The 20137-nt window shown below is 45.6% G+C and overlaps 1 protein-coding gene across 3 annotated transcripts in view; it reads left to right on the forward strand.

The window, feature by feature from the left end:
* Positions 1–20137, forward strand: part of myo5b (myosin VB) — a 360722-nt gene that overhangs the window by 149011 nt on the left and 191574 nt on the right. For all 3 annotated transcript variants that reach the window (XM_085974944.1, XM_085974932.1, XM_085974939.1), the window contains one exon: positions 18985–19141. In XM_085974944.1, coding sequence (XP_085831070.1) covers positions 18985–19141 — 157 coding nt within the window. The remainder of the gene's footprint in view (positions 1–18984; positions 19142–20137) is intronic.

The following is a 20137-nucleotide window of genomic DNA, read 5'->3' on the forward strand; positions in this document are numbered from 1 at the left end:
CTTCAGCAGATGTGGAGGTCCCTTGCTCACTTTCTTGCTGCTCCTGTCTCGACACCTTTGGTGGGCGTCCTCTGCAGTTGTGAGCCTGTGAGGGCTCGCCAACAGTCTGCTGCTCCTGCGGCTGTGCAGGGGTTGAGACGCTGATCTCAGTTGGGTGTGGACTCTGGTGGGGCTCTAACCGAGGGCTCTGCAGTGGCATGGAAGTGTGAGCGCTTGGAGAGGAGCCCCCACTCCCTTGATGTCTGCCACCAACTTCCCTCTCATGGATCAGGTCCCCCTCAGTGCTTGCAAGTGGCTTGAGAGCACCTTGCAGGGGGGCCATCAGGGGGGCCATGGGGACCCGCATCTGCACTGGCAGTCCTACTCAGAAGGACTTCCATGAAGGTCTGGTTTCTCTGTTCAATAGATGACCATCGCTTCTCCAGAGATGTCATTCTATTCAGAACACTCGCCATGTTTTCTGCACTCTGGCGACTTACCACCTCCATGGAGGTTACCACCCTTTCCATGGTGATGCGTTCATGCGCCAATGACTCCACAAAGGCTCTGCTCATGTTCGCAATGGACTCCTCCATTCGCTCCACACTCGCAGCGACCCTGGAGACAAAACCTGCCAGAGACTCCTGCATCTGTTCCTGGAGTTCCAGCACCGCTGATCTTGTGGATGGACCCAGAGGCAGAGGGTCGATATGCAGCTGAGCTGGCAGAGTCCTGCGCCCTCCGACTAGGACTCCCCACTGTTGTCCCTGTCTCCACCATGTGCTGATGCTCACTTGTGAATTGTGATACACCAGGTGACAATTCTACTGTGTCCTGAAGGTCCCACTGAGGTGTGAGTGTCTGCGCTGGTGCAGGGTGTGCTTAATTCTGCTGACGCTGTGCCCTCAGAGGTTGCATCTTCCTCAGAGTAGTCTTGAGGCTCATGCTCTTCCTCCTGGCTAGTGAGGACGGGTGCTTGTGATGGTCCTGTGGGGGAGTAAAGGAAAGAAACATAGAAACATAGAAGATAGGAGCAGGAGTAGGCCACTCGGCCCTTCGAGCCTGCTCCGCCATTCAATGAGATCATGGCTGATCATCCAAATTCAGTACCCTGTCCCTGCCTTCTCCCCATATCCCTTGATCCCTTTAGCCTTAAGAAATATATCCAACTCTTTCTTGAATATATTTAATGAACTGGCCTCCACCGCCCTCTGTGGCAGAGAATTCCACAGGTTCACCACTCTCTGGGTGAAGAAATTCCTCCTCATTTCAGTCCTAAATGGCTTACCCCTTATCCTTAGACTGTGACCCCTGGTTCTGGACTCCCCGGCCATCATAAACATCCTTCCTGCATCTAGTCTGTCCAGGCCTGACAGAATTTTATAGGTTTCGATGAGATCCCCTCTCAATCTTCTAAACTCCAGTGAGTATAAGCCCAATCGACACAATCTCTCCTCATACGTCATTCCTGCCATCCCAGGTATCAGCCTGGTGAATCTTCGCTGAACTCCTTCATGGCAAGAACGTCCTTCCTCAGAGATGTGAGGCCAAGGTTACATGCACATTGCATATTGCAGATGATCATAAGTCCATCTGTTAGAGCTTCAGAATCATTATCAGCGACTCATTCAATGTCAATGAGAGAGATGGAAAACTATTCTGTCACCAGCTTGCTGTGATGCAGCCGTCTGTCTGTCCCCCACTTGCGCACCTTCCTCCACTCTCATGATCTCCAGGACCCCTTCCTTCCAGGGGGTGAGGTGGGCTACTGAGGGTGGCCCTCCTCCTGTCCTCGCTCTTTCCCTTTTATTGCGAGCTCTCTTCCTGCAATGAGGGAGACAAGTGGAGGTTGAGTGAGAATGAAGGAGTGAGTGTAGAGAATCCATAGCATAGATGCTTAGAAGGAGACAAAGATGGAGTGAGGTGGCAAGACCAAGGGCCCTCCCTGTGTGTTGTCAGTTGTTTTCATAGCATCAGAGTGATAGGGAGTGTGAGGGCTGCATAGTCGAATAGTTAGGTGAATGTGACCATAGAGAGAGGGAATGGGTAAGGGTGCGTGGATGTCAGTGTCAAGTGGGATGTGGAGGAAGAGATTGCTAAAGTTGAGTGCTGTTGAGGAGAGGCAATGGGAATCAGATTGAGGGTGATGGGAAATGCATACTCACTTTTCCAGTGCGCAGAAGGTCATGAAATCTCTTCCTGCAGTGAATCCAGGTTCTGCGGGTTACTGACAATGAGTTGACCTCCTCTGCCACCTGGATCCACACAGCCTTGGTTTGCTGGGGAGGCTTCTTCCTCCCTGAAGAAGGGAAGAGCACCTCTTTATGTGCTCTTGCTCCCTCAACTAAAGCCTGCAGGGCAATGTCATCGAAGCAGGGTGCAGACCTAGGTTGGCCATTCTTCCTGCAGGTGCCTCTCACTGCAAAGGCCAAAAGGTTGGCAGCCTGCAGAAGAAGCAAGGCTTGTTGCAGACCTTAAATGCTGCAGCAATGATAACGTCATTGGAGGCGACTTTCAGACTAGGAAAAACTCATTGGCCATGGGTTCCCACACGTTGGAACTCGATTGCCCACTTAAGTTAAAATCGCATCATTTTCCCACATCGATTTAGAATCGGGTGGATAACACGAAATGCGGATTACATGACCCCAGCCCGCCCCGTATCAAAATCCAGTCCTAGGTGTCATTCTGCTACGCTGCTCTCCCTCCAAGGCCAATATATCCTTCCGAAGATGTGGTTCCCAGAACTGCTCACAGTACTCCAGGTCTAGTCTAACCCGGGCTTTGTACAGCTGCAGCATAACTTCTACCCTCTTATATTCTAGTCCTCCAGCTACAAAGGCCAGCATTCCATTAGCCTTTTTGATTATTTTCTGTACCTGTCTATGACATTTTAATGATCTATGTACATGAACCCCCAAGTCTCTTTGGACCTCCACTATTCCAGCTTTTCACCACTTAGAAAGTACTCTGTTCTATCCTTTTTAGGTCCAAAGTGGATGTCCTCGCATTTGCTTACATTGAAATCCATTTGCCACAGTTTTGCCCATTTGCTTAATCTGTTACTATCTCTTTGTAATTTTATGCCTTCGTCTACACTGCTTACAATGCCACCTATCTTTGTGTCATCGGCAAACTTGGATATGTGACTTGCTATCCCATCATCTAAGTCGTTAATAAATACGGTGAATAGTTGAGACCCCTACACAGATCTTTGCCGGGCACCACTAGTAACATCCTATCAGTTAGAGTAACTGCCCATTATCCCTACTCTCTGTCTCTTGCCGCTCAGCCAATTTCAAATCAAATCAACTTTTATTGTCATTGTTAGTGCACAAGTGCAGTACAACGAAATGTAGGCTTGCGGCTCCCGAGAGTGTACATTTAGATTAAGACATTTAAACATTCAACATACATTTGGCTTGTAATACATTAACATAAACATAACCATAATAAAGTGCATTGGCAGATGTGCAGGCTTTAGAGTTTATTTGTGGAGTTCAGTAGGATGACAGCCCTGGGAAAGAAGCTGTTCCTAAATCTGGTCGTACGGGTGCGAATGCATCTGTAGCGTCTCCCAGATGGCAGGAGGGCGAACAGACTGTGGCTGGGGTGGGTAGGGTCTTTGATGATGGACCGTGACCTCCGTAAACAGCGTTTCTGGTATATGTGCTCTATGGTCGGTAGCCGGGTGCCGGTAATGCGTTGGGCAGTTTTGACTACCCGCTGCAGGGCTTTCCGGTCATAGTAGCTACAGCTGCCATACCCTACTGTGATACAGTTTGTCAGGATGCTCTCTATTGTGCAGCGGTAAAAGTTAGAGAGGATCAGGGGTGACAGGTTACATCCCTTCAGACTCCTTAGGAAATATAGGCGCTGCTGGGCCTTCTTCACCAGAGAGGAGGTATTGAGGGACCGGGAGAGGTCTTCCGTGATGTGGACTCCGAGGAACTTAAAGCTGTCCACCCTTTCCACCACAGCCCCATGGATGTGGATGGGGGTGTGACTTCCGCCTTTAGACTTCCTGAAGTCCACAATGATTTCTTTGGTTTTCTTGATGTTAAGGGCCAGGTTGTTATCAGCGCACCACTTCACGAGATGCTGGACCTCCTCCCTGTAGGCTGACTCATCGTTGTTGGTGATCTGGCCTACTACCGTGGTATCATCCGCAAACTTGATGATGGTGTTGGAACCATGAACAGCCACACAGTCGTGGGTGAAGAGGGAGTAGAGGAGGGGGCTCAGCACACATCCTTGTGGGGCCCCCGTGTTCAGGGTCGGGGGGGGGAGGTGTGGTTACCTAATTTGACAGACTGGGGTCTGTTTGTTAGGAAGTCCAGGGTCCAGTTGCAGAGGGAAGTGTTCAGGCCAAGAGTTTGGAGTTTGGTGGCCAGCTTGTTGGGGACGATAGTGTTGAATGCTGAGCTGTAGTCTATGAACAGCATTCTGATGTAGGTCTCCTTACCATCTAAGTGATTCAGTGCCGAGTGTAGAGCAGTTGTGATTGCATCCTCCGTTGATCTGTTTGCACGATAGGCAAACTGGTGTTGGTCAAGAGAGGCGGGAACACTGGCTTTGATGTGAGCCAGGACCAGTCTCTCGAAACACTTCATTATGATGGGTGTGAGTGCGACAGGTCGATAGTCGTTCAGGCACGTCACAGCCGTTTGTTTTGGCACAGGAATAATGGTAGCGGTCTTGAAGCATGTAGGGACTACTGCCTGGGCCAATGACAGATTGAAGATGGCAGTGAAGACATCAGCCAGCTGATCAGCACATTCCTTGAGTACCCGTCCAGGGATGCTATCCGGTCCAGCAGCCTTTCGTGTGTTCACTCCGCGTAGAACACCCCTTACGTCGGAGGTCGACAGAGTGAGCACCTGGTCTTCCGGGGGTGGCAAGGCTTTGGTAGCCGGCTCCCTGTTGTCCCTGTCGAAGCGAGCGTAGAAGTTGTTAAGCTCCTCCGGAAGGGAGGCATCGCTAACTGGGGGGCTGGTGTTTTTGCCCTTGTAGTCAGTGATGGACTGGATGATTTGCCACATGTGCCGGGGGTCCGAGTTGTTGTGGAAATGATCCTCTATCCGCAGTGTCTGTTTCCTTTTGGCAGTCCTGATACCCTTTTTTAGGTTGGTCCTAGCTGCACTGTAAGCCGCCGCGTCGCCAGATTTAAATGCTGCGTCGCGTGCTTTCAACAGTGAGCGGACCTCTCTGTTCATCCAGGGTTTCTGGTTGGGGTATGTCCTGATATTTTTATGGGTCATGACGACCTCGACGCAGCTGTTAATGTAGAATAGCACTGTGGATGCGTATTCCTCGATGTCTTTTGGGGCATGTTTGCCCATATCAGTGCGTTCGAAGCAATCCTGAAGCTCCGATACTGCCCCCTCTGGCCATACTTGCACTGCTCTCACTGATGTTCTCCCTCTTTTGATGAGCGGTTTGTATGCCGGGGCTAGAAACAGGGAGAGGTGGTCAGACTTCCCAAGGTGGGGGCAGGGAATTGCCTTATAAGTGTCTACAATGCTCGTGTAGACTTGATCCAGTGTGTTCTCCCCTCTTGTGGGGCAGGAAACATTCTGGTGGAATTTCGGTAGTACAGTTTTTAGGTTTATGTGATTGAAGTCCCCCGCGATGATAAAAGCTCCGTCTGGGTGCGCAATTTGTTGTTCGCTGATGGCCCTGTAGAGGTCCTTCAGTGCTAGTTTGGCATTAGCGTGTGGTGGGATGCAGACCGCAGTGATGATAACAGCCGTGAATTCCCGAGGCAGGTAGAAGGGTCTGCACCTTACCATGAGGAATTCCAAATCAGCCGAGCAGGATCTATCGATTATGTCCGTGTTAGTGCACCAGGCATTGTTAGTGTAAATGCACAAACCGCCTCCCTTGCTCTTACCAGAGTCTGCAGTTCTGTCGGCACGGAAGACCATGCGTCCTTCTAGTTGGATCAATAATTTTCCTTCAACTCCATGAGCTTGAACTTCAGTTAACAATCTCTTATGAGAGCCTTTATCAAATGCCTTCTGGAAGTCCATATAAATGACATCCATAGACATTCCCATGTCCACTACTATAGATAACTCTTCAAAAAATTCAATCCGGTTCATCAGGCATGACCTACCCTTTACAAATACATGCTGGCTCTCTCTGATCAGCTGAAAATTTTCATGGTGTTCAGTCACTCTATCCTTAATTATAGACTTTAGTAATTTCCCGACAACAGATGTTAGGCTAACTGGCCTATAATTCCCTGGTTTTCCTCTCTCACCTTTCTTTAAATAGCAATTTTCCAATCTAAAGGAATGGTTCCCAAATCGAGCGAACTTTGGAAGGTTATAGTTAGGGCATCTGCAATGTTCTCACCTACTTCCTTTAAAACCCGGGGATGGAAACCATGTGGTCCTGGGGATTTGTCACTGTTCAGTGCCATTATTTTTTTCATTATTGTTTTATTGCTTATGTTAATTTTGGTGAGTCCCTGTCCCTGATTCAATATTAGTTTCCTTGGGATGTCCGTTATGCTATTCCCTTCCTCTACTATAAATAATGATGCAAAGTAATTATTCAACATGTCTGCCATTTCCTTATTTTCATTGACAATATCATCATTATCAGTTTTCAAAGAGCTCACATTGTTCCTGACCACCCTCTGAGTTCTTGGACAAGACACCAATAGGCAGCAGCAGTATGTTTGAGCAATAGATCAAGATTTATTAAGCATACAGCGTAATATACTTAATATTAGGCGATAGTTTTAATGAGTAGCTCACAGCCCTTGGTCTCTGGATCCTCTCGGACACAGATGACATCGCTTAAGTCTGTTCCTTTGTTCTCGCAGTACATCTGTGTAAAGTTGTTCTTTGAGTATCGAGGTTTTAAAACCCTTATCAAAAGTTGGTTTGGCCAGTGTCCATATATGGTCTTTAACAAAATCACCTTTTTTAATTGGTTCTAATGGTCAAAATACCATTGTCACTCAGACTAAGGCTAGTAACCTGGCCACTCCTTTTCCAGTACATTTCCACAAACGCTGTTCCGCTGTCGTGTTATCTTCTTTATAGTTTTTCACCCCATTGGAATTTACCATATCTCTTTCATTTCATAACCTCCCTGGTACAAGGGCTTTCTACACCAAGGGCCCATAACAACGCTGTTTCACTAGTCTTGAGGCATCCAAACTATCTCACTTTAATCTACCAGATAAATACCTTATCTCCAGGATCTCTGTCATTTTATTTATCTCCTTATACTAATTATTTTTTAAATATCATTGCAATTAGTTTTGGTAAGTGAATTCTAATTTCTACTTAGCATCATAATATGTTTTTTTAGCAATTTAACCTTCACTCGCAGTCTCTGGCTGTTTGTTATCAAAACTTAGTCAAAACTGCGTTTGGCTGTCCCCGCAGCTACATCCTGAACAAGTCTTAGCTTTTTAGTTACCCAGGAGTAATTATGGGTACTATTATTTGGTCAATGGCTACACTTGAAGTTATACATATATGATTCTCATCTACTAAATATCAGCCTTTTGTACACTAATATAATTTTTTTTTAAATTTGTGTTCTTCTAATTTCATGTTTGCCTTTTTTAACCTTTTTCATATTCCCTTTTGTCATCCTCCCCCTTGTCTATGTAGTAAGTGTATGCCTTTTTCTTTAGTTTCAATTTTGCCCTTATTTCTTTATTTATTCATGGTGTGTCATTACTAGCTAGTTTGTTCGTGCTTTTTAGTGGAATATATTTCTCCTGGACTCTCTTGATCACCATTTTAAATCTTTCCCACTGCTGTTCTATTTCCTTGTTTTGTCAGTAAATTTTTCCAGTTTATTTTCCCTCGTTCCATTCCCATCCCCATAAAATCTGCTTTCTTCCAATTTATTATTTTGGTCTTTGTCTTACTAATGTCCTCCTCAATCTTTATCTTAAACCTTATTATGTTCTGATTGCTACTGCCTAGATGTTCCCTTTGCTTGCTTCTCTTATCGGTCTGGTTTTTTCCCCTATTACTTGATTCAGCAGTGTTCCCTCTCTTGTTGGGTATTTTACACACTGGGTAAGACCAAGCTCATGGTCTACAGAGCAGTAGTGATACCCGCCCTCCTGTATGCTTCAGCGACATGGACCATGTACAGCAGGCACCTCAAAGCACTGGAGAGGTACCAGCAACACTGCCTCCGCAAGATGCTGCAAATCCATTGGCAGGATAGGCGCACCAACGTCGGTGTTCTCGCTCAGGCCAGCATCGAAGCTTTGACCACGCTCGATCAGCTCCGATGGATGGGCCACATCGTCCACATGTCCGATACGAGACTCCCAAAACAAGTGCTCTACTCGGAGCTCCGACACAGCAAGAGAGCCCCAGGTGGGCAGAGGAAACGCTTCAAGGACACCCTCAAAGCCTCCTTGAAAAAGTGCAACATCCCCACCGACACCTGGAAATCCCTGGCCCAAGACCACACAAAGTGGAGGAGAAGCATCCAGGAAGGCGGTGAACACCTTGAGTCTCTTCGCCGGGAGCAAGCGGAAGCCAAGCGCAAACAGCGGAAGGAATGCACATCAACCCAAGCACCCCACCCACCCGCCCCTTCAACCGCCGTCTGCCCCACCTGTGACAGAGACTGTAGGTCCCACATTGGACTCAACAGTCACCTGAGAACTAATTTTTAGTGTGGAAGCAAGTCATCCTCGGTTACAAGGGACTGCCTAAGAGAGAAGGGTAAGATAGGCGTCCTGCACACATTGTTAAACCTCCATTCCCAGTACCCCTTTTGGCACCTCTTCTTGCCAGTTTATTTGGGGTACTTAAAATCTCCCATAATTATTATTCTGTGTCCTTTACTCACTTCACGTATTTGCTTACATATTTCTTCCTCCACCTCCTTTCCACTTTTAAGTGGTCTGTCGTACACCCGTATTAGCGTGATCGATCCCTTTTATTTTATTTAAATCGATATGGATTCTGTTTCTAACCTTCTGTTAGTTATGTCCCTTTTTTTCTACTGCCGTTATGTTACCTCTAATTACCTCGCTTTTCTTCCTTCCCTAGCCTTTCTGATTATGTTGTAACCTGCAATATTTAATTGGCAGCCCTGTTCTTTTACATAGCCATGTTTCAATTATTCCTACTGGTTCCTTGCTACGGACTATTGCCTCCAGTTCCCCCATTTTATTTTGGATGCTTTGTACATTGCTGTACAGTCAGTTTAATTCTTTTTTAATAGTTGCTCCTTTTAATTCATTTTTAACAGTCCTTTTATACTTCCGTTTTATAACTGTATTTGTTCTCTGACCATTTAAATTACCCTTGTACCTTACCTTGGTCTGACTTTTACTCTCATCTCCTATTATTTTTATTATCAGCCTTGTGTTATTTTCATCAGATCCCACCCCCCCCTCCCCTGGCCCCAGTCTTACTAGTTTAAAGTCCTATCGACAGCCCTATTTATCCTTTCTGCTAGGACACTGGTTCCACTCCAGTTCAGGTGGAGCCCGTCCCAGTGGTACAGCTCCTTCCTGTCCCAGTACTGGTGCCAGCGTCCCATGAAATGGATCCCCTCCTTCCCACACCAGTCTTTCAGCAACGTATCTACCTTCCTGATCTGTCTATCCTTATGCCAATTAGCACAGGGCTCGGGTAGTAATCCCGAGATTACCACCTGATAGGTCCTGTTTTTTCATTTAGATCCTAACTTTTGATATTCCCTTAGCAGGACCTCTTTCTTCCCTATGTCATTGGTCCCAACATGCACCATGACGACTGGATCTTTCCCCTCCCTTTCAACTTCCTCTCCAGTTGCTCTGGGATATCCTTTAACCTTTGCACCAGGTAGGCAACACACCCTTCTGGACTCTTGGTCGTGACTGCAGAGGACACTATCTAGCCCTCCAAATATCAAATCTCCCATGACTGCAACCTTCCTATTCTGCTCTTTCCCCCACTCCGCCTTGGACTGCCTCCCAATCCATGGTGCCGCAGTCAGCATTCTGGCTGTCCACCCCGCCGCCTGCATCCTTAACCTCACAGGCACAAATACAGTCCTTCTTCTCTAACGCCCCTTGGTTCCCCTTACCCTGCTGTCTAACAGTCACATGCTCCCCTTCCTGTAGCTGTGCTTTCCTCTGTGGTGTGACTGCACTCTGGAGAAAACTATCCAAAAATTCCTCTCCTCCCACACTTGTGTGTCGGAGTGTCTCTAACCGTGCTGGATGGATCTGTTTTTTCCCCTGATTGTATTGTGTTATTATCAGAAAGATTAAAGAAAGCTCCAAGTCACACATATCTTGGCAGCCCTTGCTCATTCAGCCCATGGTTGGTTAAGAACAGGCGTGCTTCTGAGGAACTGGTTCTGCCAATTACTGCTCCTCTTTGAAAGCGTTTTGCAAGTAGGAAAACTCCAACGGTCCAAATCAGGATGAGTCGGGGAATATTCCGCACAGAGATGGTCTCTTTGCAGTTTTGAGAAGAACTATGTTTCAAAGAAAGATCTGTTCAATTCTGTAAAAAGTGTGAATGCTAGAAATATGCAGCATTTCAGTTAGCATCGGAATGAGATCCTTCATCCAAATGAGTACAGTCTGTTAAGTTACATTGTTGTTGTGAAAATTCCCCTCAATTTGACCATGCAATGTTTTGTAATCTTGTAAAGTAGCCCCTTTAAATTGCAGACATATTGCTGTAAAGCATGAACAAATTGAGAAAACTCCACCTGTGCAAAATTGCTTTTAAATCACAACTCCTGTAATGCTTTTTATTTACATTCCACTGTCAAGGCAGGAGAGGTAATGAATCTGCCAGGCTGTTGTAAGGTTTACTGTGATGTGTAAATGTAGTAGTTTTGTGATCGACATGTCAATTCTGTTTGTTTTTAGTACATCCTTTTCTGTGTTTTGTGACCAAATCAATTAGTTAAGTGATAGAGACAGTAAGAAACACATAGCGAATCAGATATAAGGACATAAGAAACAGGAGCAGGAGTCAGCCATTTGGCCTCTCGAGCCTGCTCCGCCATTCAATATGTAGAAAAGGGGAAGGTGGGGTGTGGTTTTGGTTGCCCCTGGGGTTTGTCTCTGGCCAGTCAGAAGTATCTGAGCTGCTCCAGAGCCCCGTGCGGTTTCGAATCGCTCCCCTTTCTGGTTCTGACCGCCGGACTTATTTCAGTAGCGATGTAGACAAAACGAGACTCGTGGTTGGGTGCAAAGAAGACCAGTATTTATTGAAATAAAAAAATTAATTGAAAATAATGAATACAGCACACCTTTGCTTAATACAGCACACCTTTGCTTAGTACAGCACACCTTTGCTTAATACAGCACACTTTTACTTAACGGGGAGGAGAAACGGACACATCGAGGGAAAATTGACTAAAATTACAATTTAACAAAATTCCCCTTTAATTCCCACCCCTAATACCTATCTAGGTTGCCTTGTAATGGGCCAGAAAGCTTATGCTCATCAGTGAACGCCTGCTCCGTGCCCCTGTGGTCTGTCTTAGATTCTTCACCGCCCCGAAGTAGAGATACCCCAGTAATTCAAAAGTAACTGCTGGTATTCCACTTCTTTGGGCGGGCTGCTGAGCTGTTCCTCTTGTAGGCAGGGCATCGGAGGCAAGGCGGCAGAGAGAGTGGCTTCCTGAGGGGCTATCTTTATACCCCGTTGGGAGCCGTTATCTTAGTGCCCAAATCTGGATGTATCTGAGCTATACAAAAGGGGCCGATCTGTCCCCATTGACTGACTGTAATGGGTTTGAATGTGTTTCCCATTCGTTTAACTGGTTTGTGCTCAGTTTAAAATGTCCCACTGATTTCTCAAGTGCTGGACAAACAAATCCTTAAGTGTTCAGTCAACAGCACTCAAGTGCTTTGTAAACAATCCATTGTCTTGTGGTCACCGCCCAACCGCAACTGATTGACGGCTTCAAGTGCTTAAGCCCTTGAGTCAACATTGTAGAGAGCTCGTGTAAACAAACAATCCTTTGTTCCATGTTGAACTTCCTAAACCACCGTTGATTGACAGTTTAAATACCTCAAGTACTTCAGCCAGTGATGGGAGATGTTCAGACAGGCTGCCTTTGTCTTCTGCCATGAGGCCTGACAGCCATTTTGATGCCCTGGGTTTTTAAGGTGCATTCCAACCAGGTTTTCTTTAATCAAATAATCTTCGGGGGCTGCAGAAATTTTCCAAAATTTTGCGAACCTTACAAATAAGATCATGGCTGATCTGATCTTGGCCTCAACTCCACTTTCCCGCCCATTCCCCATGACCCCCCTCTGTAGCTCAAATATTTGTCTCTCTCCGCCTTGCATATATTCAATGACTCCGCCTCCACAGCTCTCTGGGGTAGAGAATTTCAAAGATTCACAACCCTCTGAGAGAAGAAATTCCTCCTCATCTCTGTTTTAAATGGGCGACCCCTTATTCTGAAACTATGCCCCCTAGTTCTAGATTCCCCCACGAGGGAAACATCCTCTCTGCATCTACCCTGTCAAGCCCCTTCAGAATCTTATATGTTTCAATAAGATCACCTCTCATTCTTCTGAACTCCAATGAGTATTGGCCCAACCTGCTCAACCTTTCTTCATAAGTCAACCCCTTCATCTCCGGAATCAACCAAGTGAACCTTCTCTGAACTGTCTCCAATGCAAGTATATCCCTTTTTAAATAAGGAGACCAAAACTGCACACAGTACTCCAGATGTGGTCTCACCAACGCCCTGTACAGTTGCAGCAAGACTTCCCTACTTTTATACTCCATCCCCCTTGCAATATGGGCCAACATTCCATTTGTCTTTCTAATTGCTTGCTGTACCTGCATGCTAACTTTTTGTGTTTCATGTACAAGGACCCCCAGATTCCTCTGTACTGCAGCATTTTATAGTCTGTCTCCATTTAAATAATAATTTGCTTTTTTATTCTTCCTACCAAAGTGGATAACCTCACATTTTCCCACATTATACTCCATCTGCCAAATTGTTGCCCACTCACTTAACCTATCTACATCCCCTTGCAGATTCTGTATGTCATCCTCACAACTTGCTTTCCCACCTATCTTTGTATTGCCAGCAAATTTGGCTACAGTACACTCGGTCCCTTCATCCAAGTCATTTAATATAGATTGTAAATAGTTGAGACCCCAGCACTGATCCCTGTGGCACCCCACTAGTTACGGTTTGCCAACCCGAAAATGACCCATTTATCCCGACTCTCTGTTTTCTATTAGTTAGCCAATCCTCTATCCATGCTAATATATTACCCCCAACACCGTGAGCTCTTATCTTGTGCAGTAATCTTTAATGTGGCACCATATCGAATGCCTTTTGGAAATCCAAATACACTACATCTACTGGTTCCTCTTTATCCATCCTGCTCGTTACATCCTCAAAGAACTCTAATAAATTTGTCAAACACGATTTCCCTTTCATACAATTAAGCAGAGTCAGCATTGTTTTATTATGATTTACTAAATGTCCTGCTACTATTTCCTTAATAATGGATTCCAGCATTTTCCCAATGACAGATGTTAGGATAACTGTCCTATCATTTCCTGCTTTCTGTCTCCCTCCTTTCTTGAATATGGGCGTTACAATTGCGGTTTTCCAATCTGCTGGGACCTCTCCAGAATCCAAGGAATTTTGGTAGATTACAACCAAAGCATCCAGTATCTCTGCAGCCACTTCTTTTAAGACCCTAGCATGCAGGCCATTGGGTCCAGGGGACTTGTCAGCCTTTAGTCCCATTAGTTTGCCTTGTACTTTTTCTCTGGTGATTGACATGAATCAACTGAGCGGCCTGCAGGTGGCGCTATCCCGGGAGAGTATAAATACTCGGGCACGGGCCCAGCTTGCGCAGGACATTCTTAACGGGAACTAGTGAAGGACACAGTTGATTAAAGCTTTGTTTAACGCTTAAACCAAGTGCCTAGTAGTTTTCTTATGTCAGTGATAGTGATTGTTTTAAGCTCCTCCCTCCCTATAGCCCCTTGATTATCAATGGTTGAGGAAGATGGTGTAATGAACAGGATGCATGAGATATTTGAATTGTTTTAAACAGAAGTGACAACTGCCTCTTTAAATCTTCATGTGTGGATTTGTTTCAGAAAATTTTACGGTCTCCTACCTGTTGACTTGCTATTTCAGACTGCATCAACTAGAGCAAAGGATGATATATTCTGAGCTACTGACAGATGCAGGAGAATGATTTTTTGGAGCTCTACTCGCATATTTCTCGAATGTCAAGGACCACTCCTGTAATTGAGTGCTCACTCCCTATGAACTGGTGTGACTTTATATGCACAATATTTCATTGCCCAGGAAGAAAGAACTTGAATTTATATAATGGCCCAGAAATTCGAGTCGGGGGCTTGCCGCGCGTGTAAGCCCCTGATCTGCACTTACCCGACGCGCCGGCCGTTGAGCTTCAGGGACGCCTGGAATTGCTGTTTTAAAATGTTGACTCCCGGGCAGCGTCTGACGTCACGCCGCCCAGGAGTGCAGCCAGCGCGAAGCCTGTAGCGCGCTGTGCAACTGAGACACGCCCCTTGAGGTCTCAGTTTAACAGGACACGCCCCCAATGTTTCTGCCAAGCTGCTAAGCATTTTTACATGCAAAGCAGCAGTTTAAATAGGTTTTTGGAAGTTTTTTGAAGCTTTTGGTAACTTTTATAAACTTTTAAAAGCGTTTACATTATTTTGAAGAATCTGAAGTAGTTTTAAACAGAATTAAAGCAATTTAAAGACTTTTAAATGCCCTAAAAGAACTTTTTTAATTCCATTTATTTATTTAGCAATGTCGTCGTCATACGTGTCTTCACACTGTTCCCTTTGGGGAACTGTATGAAGTGGTGGAAGGATTTATGGCCATGATTAACGCTCATTCCGTGACCGTAACCATCTTTGAACCAGCCATTAGGGCGGTTAGTCCTATGGCGGGAGGGTTTTACGGGCTCCCACAAGCTATACAAGGAGGGGGGGCCACCCACACCCATGGACGCAAATATCCCACTGGATGTCAACCCAGAATTTAGAGCCGGAGCTCCGACTCCACTTGCTGGGACTGTCTGGAGCGGGGTTCGAAACCCTACCCTGATCTGGCCCAGCGGCGGGGATCCTACCGCTATGCCAAAGGCCTAATCCGATTAGCAACGTGAAATGGCTGGAATGAGCACAATTCACGGCATTAAAAGAACTCACAATTGAACTGATGATGACCTCAGCAATCTCCTCAAGGAGGTGGAGGCGCAGCGCCTGCTCATCATTGGTAATGAGAAGTCAAAGGCGCCGCAAAAAGGGCAGATGATAGCTTGGTCTTTCAAGTGGCAGCATAGGGCTCCAGTCACGGGGAGGGAAAAGGCGCAGGAAACGTATGGGTGTCACCTTTTGTGCGGAGTGGGCCTTTTGCATAGCAGTAAGCATCCCCGCCGCTGGGCCAGAAGGAGTAGGGTTTCGAACCCCACTCCAGACAGTCCCGGCAAGTGGAGTCGGAGCTCCAACTATAAATTCTGGGTGGACATCCAGCGGGATACTTGCGTCCGTGGGTGTGGGTGGCCCCCCCCCCTCAGATGGGTTGTGGGAGCCCGTAAAACCCTCACGCCATAGGACTAACCACCCTAATGGCTGGTTCAAAGATGGTTACGGTCACGGAATGAGCGTTCATCACGGCCATAAATCCTTCCACCACTTCATACAGTTCCCGAAAGGGAACAGTGTGAGGATACGTACGACGATGACCTCTTGCGCAATGCACCTCCTTGGACCCTCAGTCGCAGATGCGAGGGGGCAAATCGTGCAATTGTTAAATTTTTCATTTTATTGACATGTAAAATGTTGGCCCAGTAATTCCCTTCCAAATGCGCGAGTACGGTCGGGGTACTTACGCGTCTGGCCGGAGGAAATACCGGTTTTCAGCATGCACAGCGCATGCGGGGAAAACCGGCATTTCCTGTCCTCTGAACGAAGGGGTTCAGAGGCAGAACGCGTGCGCAGTAAAATTCGCCGCTTTCATTCATGCTTTCAGTGAGGTCAAGTCCTTACAACTTACACATGAAAAAAGCATGGGTACAGTTGCTCCAGAGGCTGCGGAGGAAGATATTTCTTATCGTGGAGCTTCTGAAAGTATGTATGTCTGTATATATTCCTTTGCGTGTTATGTACATATTCCTTTACTTATGTGTATGAATGTATTATTTAATTATGACTTTCAGAGAAAGTAACTTATTGGAAAATCATAATTAAAAACATACATTCATACACATAAGTAAAGGAATATAAAACATACATACATATACGTAAAGGAATATATGCGGACATACATACATAATTGCTTATTACTGATGAAAAGTTTCTTTCTTAAAAGTGCTGGAAATGTTACATTACTCATTTTAGAACACTCATTTTCACATTCAATTCACACAGCCACAATTGCTCCTTCAACCTACCGTTCTGAAAACCCGTTTAAAAAAAAAAAAAACATTTAAACTTTAAAACTTACTTAAAATTTCTTAAAATAACTTCCCTCCCTTTCCCAAACAAAAATATTGCCTTTCAGAAGCTCCACGATAAAATATATCTTCCTCCGCAGCCTTGGAACAACTTTACACATGCTTTTTTCAAGTGTAACTTGTAAGGACTTACCCTCACTGAATCCATGAATGAAATCGACGAAGTTCACTGCGCAAGCGCTGCCTGTGCAGTCGCACGCGCTGTGCCTATGAACCCCTTCGTTCCGAGGACTGGAAATGCCGGCGTTCCCCGCATGCGCTGTGCATGCTGAACGCCGGCATTTCCAACGGCCAGATGCGTGAGTACCCAGACCGTACTCATGCATTTGGTCACGAATTTCTGGCCCATTATAGTGATTTTTCACAACTTCAGGCTGCCCCAAAGTGCATCACCACCAAATGTAGTTACTGTTGTAATGTAGGGAAAGCCAGCAACCAATTTGTGCAGAGAAAGGTCCCACAAACAGCAATGAGATAAATGACCAATTAAACTGTTGTAGTGATGTTGGTTGAGGGATAAATATTGGCCAGGACACTGGGGAGAACTCCCCTGCTCTTCTTCAACCAGGAACGTGACTGCTTCCCCACTCTATGGCAAAGTGCAACCCCACCAACAATAAACACATGTACGATATCTACCAATTTCAGGGTGTAACGTTTGGGCTCTGCGTGGAATTGGAAGTATCAGGCGTTCTGGGGCCCAACCTTGGAGATCCACGCAACACAAACCATTCCCTCAATGCAGCAACGTATGCACCAGCCATGAGGAACCCCAACCGTTACCAACGGAATCACCAGGGCTTGGGACTCCTCATCACAATCCCTAATCCTAACAAACACCAGAAATTAGGGCCAAACAAGCTGCTTCAAGTGGCATTGCTCCCAGTGCAAGCTGTCTGATGTGGCAATATATTCCTCCCCACAGGCACTGTTCAGTCTGGAGATGCACTGTGAAGAAAAGGGGAAATGTAGTCACTGTTATTATGCAGGTAACCATGCCAGCAAATTTGTGCATAGCAATGAGAAAAATGAACAATTAGTTTATTTTTTGGCGGTGTTGCTCGAGAGATAAATGTTAGCCAGGACACTGGGAGAACTGCTCCGCTCTTCTTTGAATAGTGCCATTGGATCTCTTGCGCTAGTATTCCACTAGTCCACACTTGTGTATGGGAAATTACACACTCATAAAATATGTAGCATTTTACACCTAGATATACAATGATCTCATAAAATATCTATGTAAATCCATCCTTAAGCAAAAAAAGTGTTTATTGGTGCGGGGGTGGGGAGGTGCGTAGGCGGGGGGGTGATGTTTAGGATTATGTAACAATTCAGTAGAATGCACTTCCTGTACAAAAGCAGTTTTACTTCAGCTCAAGGGCCAGGTTCCGGGACCACCGAGGTTGAATGAAGTGGGAAAGACGGCTTGGTAAATCCAGCAGCAGTGACTAGGTGACGTTAATTAACAATTCATTTATGTGTTTTACAGGAAATCTTTACTTGCTGTTTTCTCGTTTATCTTCAGGACCGTTTGCCCACAGTAACGGCCCCGGAGGGACTGCATTCTGTGCTGCTAAACAGGGCCTAACTCGAAGTGTTGCACCATAAAAGATAGTTGTGAACATTTTTTTTGGAAAAATAATATATTTTAGCTGGCCACTCCCTTCCTGAGGGTCTCGATTGGACAATATTTCTGTATTGATTAACAGCTTTACGAAAGAGCGAAATTAATATTTGGTTAATTCTTTGATTAATTACAGCTAGAAATTGATGTGTTTTTCACCTGGAGTTTCCAGGGGGCTTCTCCCCACCTCCCACTGTAACTTTGGCTGAAGTTTAGCGTAAACCCCAGAGAAATGGTGCTAATGGCTGTTTCTGCTGTTTCTACAGGCTTTCTGCCGAGCTTCTGCCAAATTTATAGCGGGAGATCAGGAGAGGTCTGTTGAAATTTTGTACTCTTACCTTTTAGTCCTGATGCCAGGTGAATGAGATCAAATTGACATATGTGTACTACTGTCCTACATTTACACTTAGTTCCAGGGTCTGTGTAAAATTGGAGCCCAGCTAATCTACACGTGCTCGGAGCATTGTGATCGATGTAGGACTGGGCATGTACTAGCGTCATGATGCAACCGTAGTGATGCACTGAATTAACATTTAACAGGCTGCAAGAGGAGGTTGTTATTCTAAAGGCACATCACAAGATGCACAAAAATGTAGGCCTCCGCTTATGGAGATGAAGGCGTTTATGACGTTGACAATAATGCACCTGTGCATCAGTAGGAAGGTAAAGGCATCGTGGAGATGATTGAATGCATTGTGAATGATTCTGGTTCCTTAGATGCAGTGAGGGGAAAGTGTGGGTCAGGTGGCGGAGCTGAAGCTTAAGGAGAACAAGAGAGGAAAATGAAAAGGAACAATGACTGCAGTAGTTGTGATAAAATAAAGAAAGAGAAGATTGTGATGAAGAGGGACCAATCTAAGCTGTGTATGATTTTCTTTCTGATCCCCAGAGATGAGAAGAATCAATCCATTATCGTAAGTGGGGAGTCTGGAGCTGGCAAGACAGTGTCTGCTAAGTATGCCATGCGTTATTTCGCCACCGTGGGTGGGTCAGCCAGTGAAACAAATGTTGAAGAGAAGGTCCTGGCCTCCAGTCCAATTATGGAGGTAAGTGAGCTATTTTCTCAATAGCAATAATAGGAAAGATAAATCCTTGTGGATCTAGTTACTGTGAGGTATTTATCAGAAAGTATTTTCTTTTCTTTCCTTTCCCCCATCCCAGTCGTCTTGTACCATGGACCATCCATAGTCACAACTTGCACTCGGGCCTCTCCCAGTTCCACTCAAAAATTCTAGTAGGAAATGTGAAAAAGTGGTTCCGGGGCTATTTTCCCTTCGATTTGTTCCTCTTCCCTTGTGAGAAACTGCCTGGATTCTGTTTGGTTCCTCTCTGATAGAACGAGTGAGAATGGTAACTCATCACATGGGAGTTGCTCGTTTATATTCTACTGCTCCAGCACAACACATTGGCATTTGACGGCAGCAATTCCTGTTTGAATTGGGTCAAGATACCATTTGAGACACAGTTTTATAGGTGTTCCTATTCGTGGGGAAAGACCAGGTAGACCTAACTATACTGAAATAAGCATGAACTGTGGTTGGTTGGTGCAGTAAATCCTGCGCTTCACACTTCTCCCCGTTCTCTAATTGCTCGTTTAACAAATGGCAAGAACTAGTTGTAAAGAGTGGAGATTATAACAACAACATGCATTTATATAGCGCCTTTAATGTTTAAAAAAAATAAAAAATTCCAAGGTGCTTCACAGAAGGGTAATCAGACAAAGATGGATGCCTAAACAATGAAGGAGATACTAGGCAGGGTGACCATTAAGAGGAGAGGGAGGTGGATAGGCACAATGCAATTCCAGAACACGGCTAGCAATGCTGGGCTATGGGATGGGGGAATGCACAAAAGGCCAGAGTTGGAAAAATGGAGAGTTCGGGAGGTGGGGGCATGCGGCGGGTGTTGTAGGGCCGGAGGTTTGAGATACGAAAGGAGAGGTCATAAAGGAATTTAAACACGGGGCTAGAAATTTTAAATTGCCGGCTTAGGGAGACTGGGACCTTATGTAGGTCAGCAAGGGCTGGGGTGATAGGTGAGTG

The sequence above is a fragment of the Somniosus microcephalus genome, chromosome 2, assembly GCF_052327205.1.
Source record: "Somniosus microcephalus isolate GS21.2 chromosome 2, FLI_Smic_1.0, whole genome shotgun sequence".
Taxonomy (NCBI): domain Eukaryota; kingdom Metazoa; phylum Chordata; class Chondrichthyes; order Squaliformes; family Somniosidae; genus Somniosus; species Somniosus microcephalus.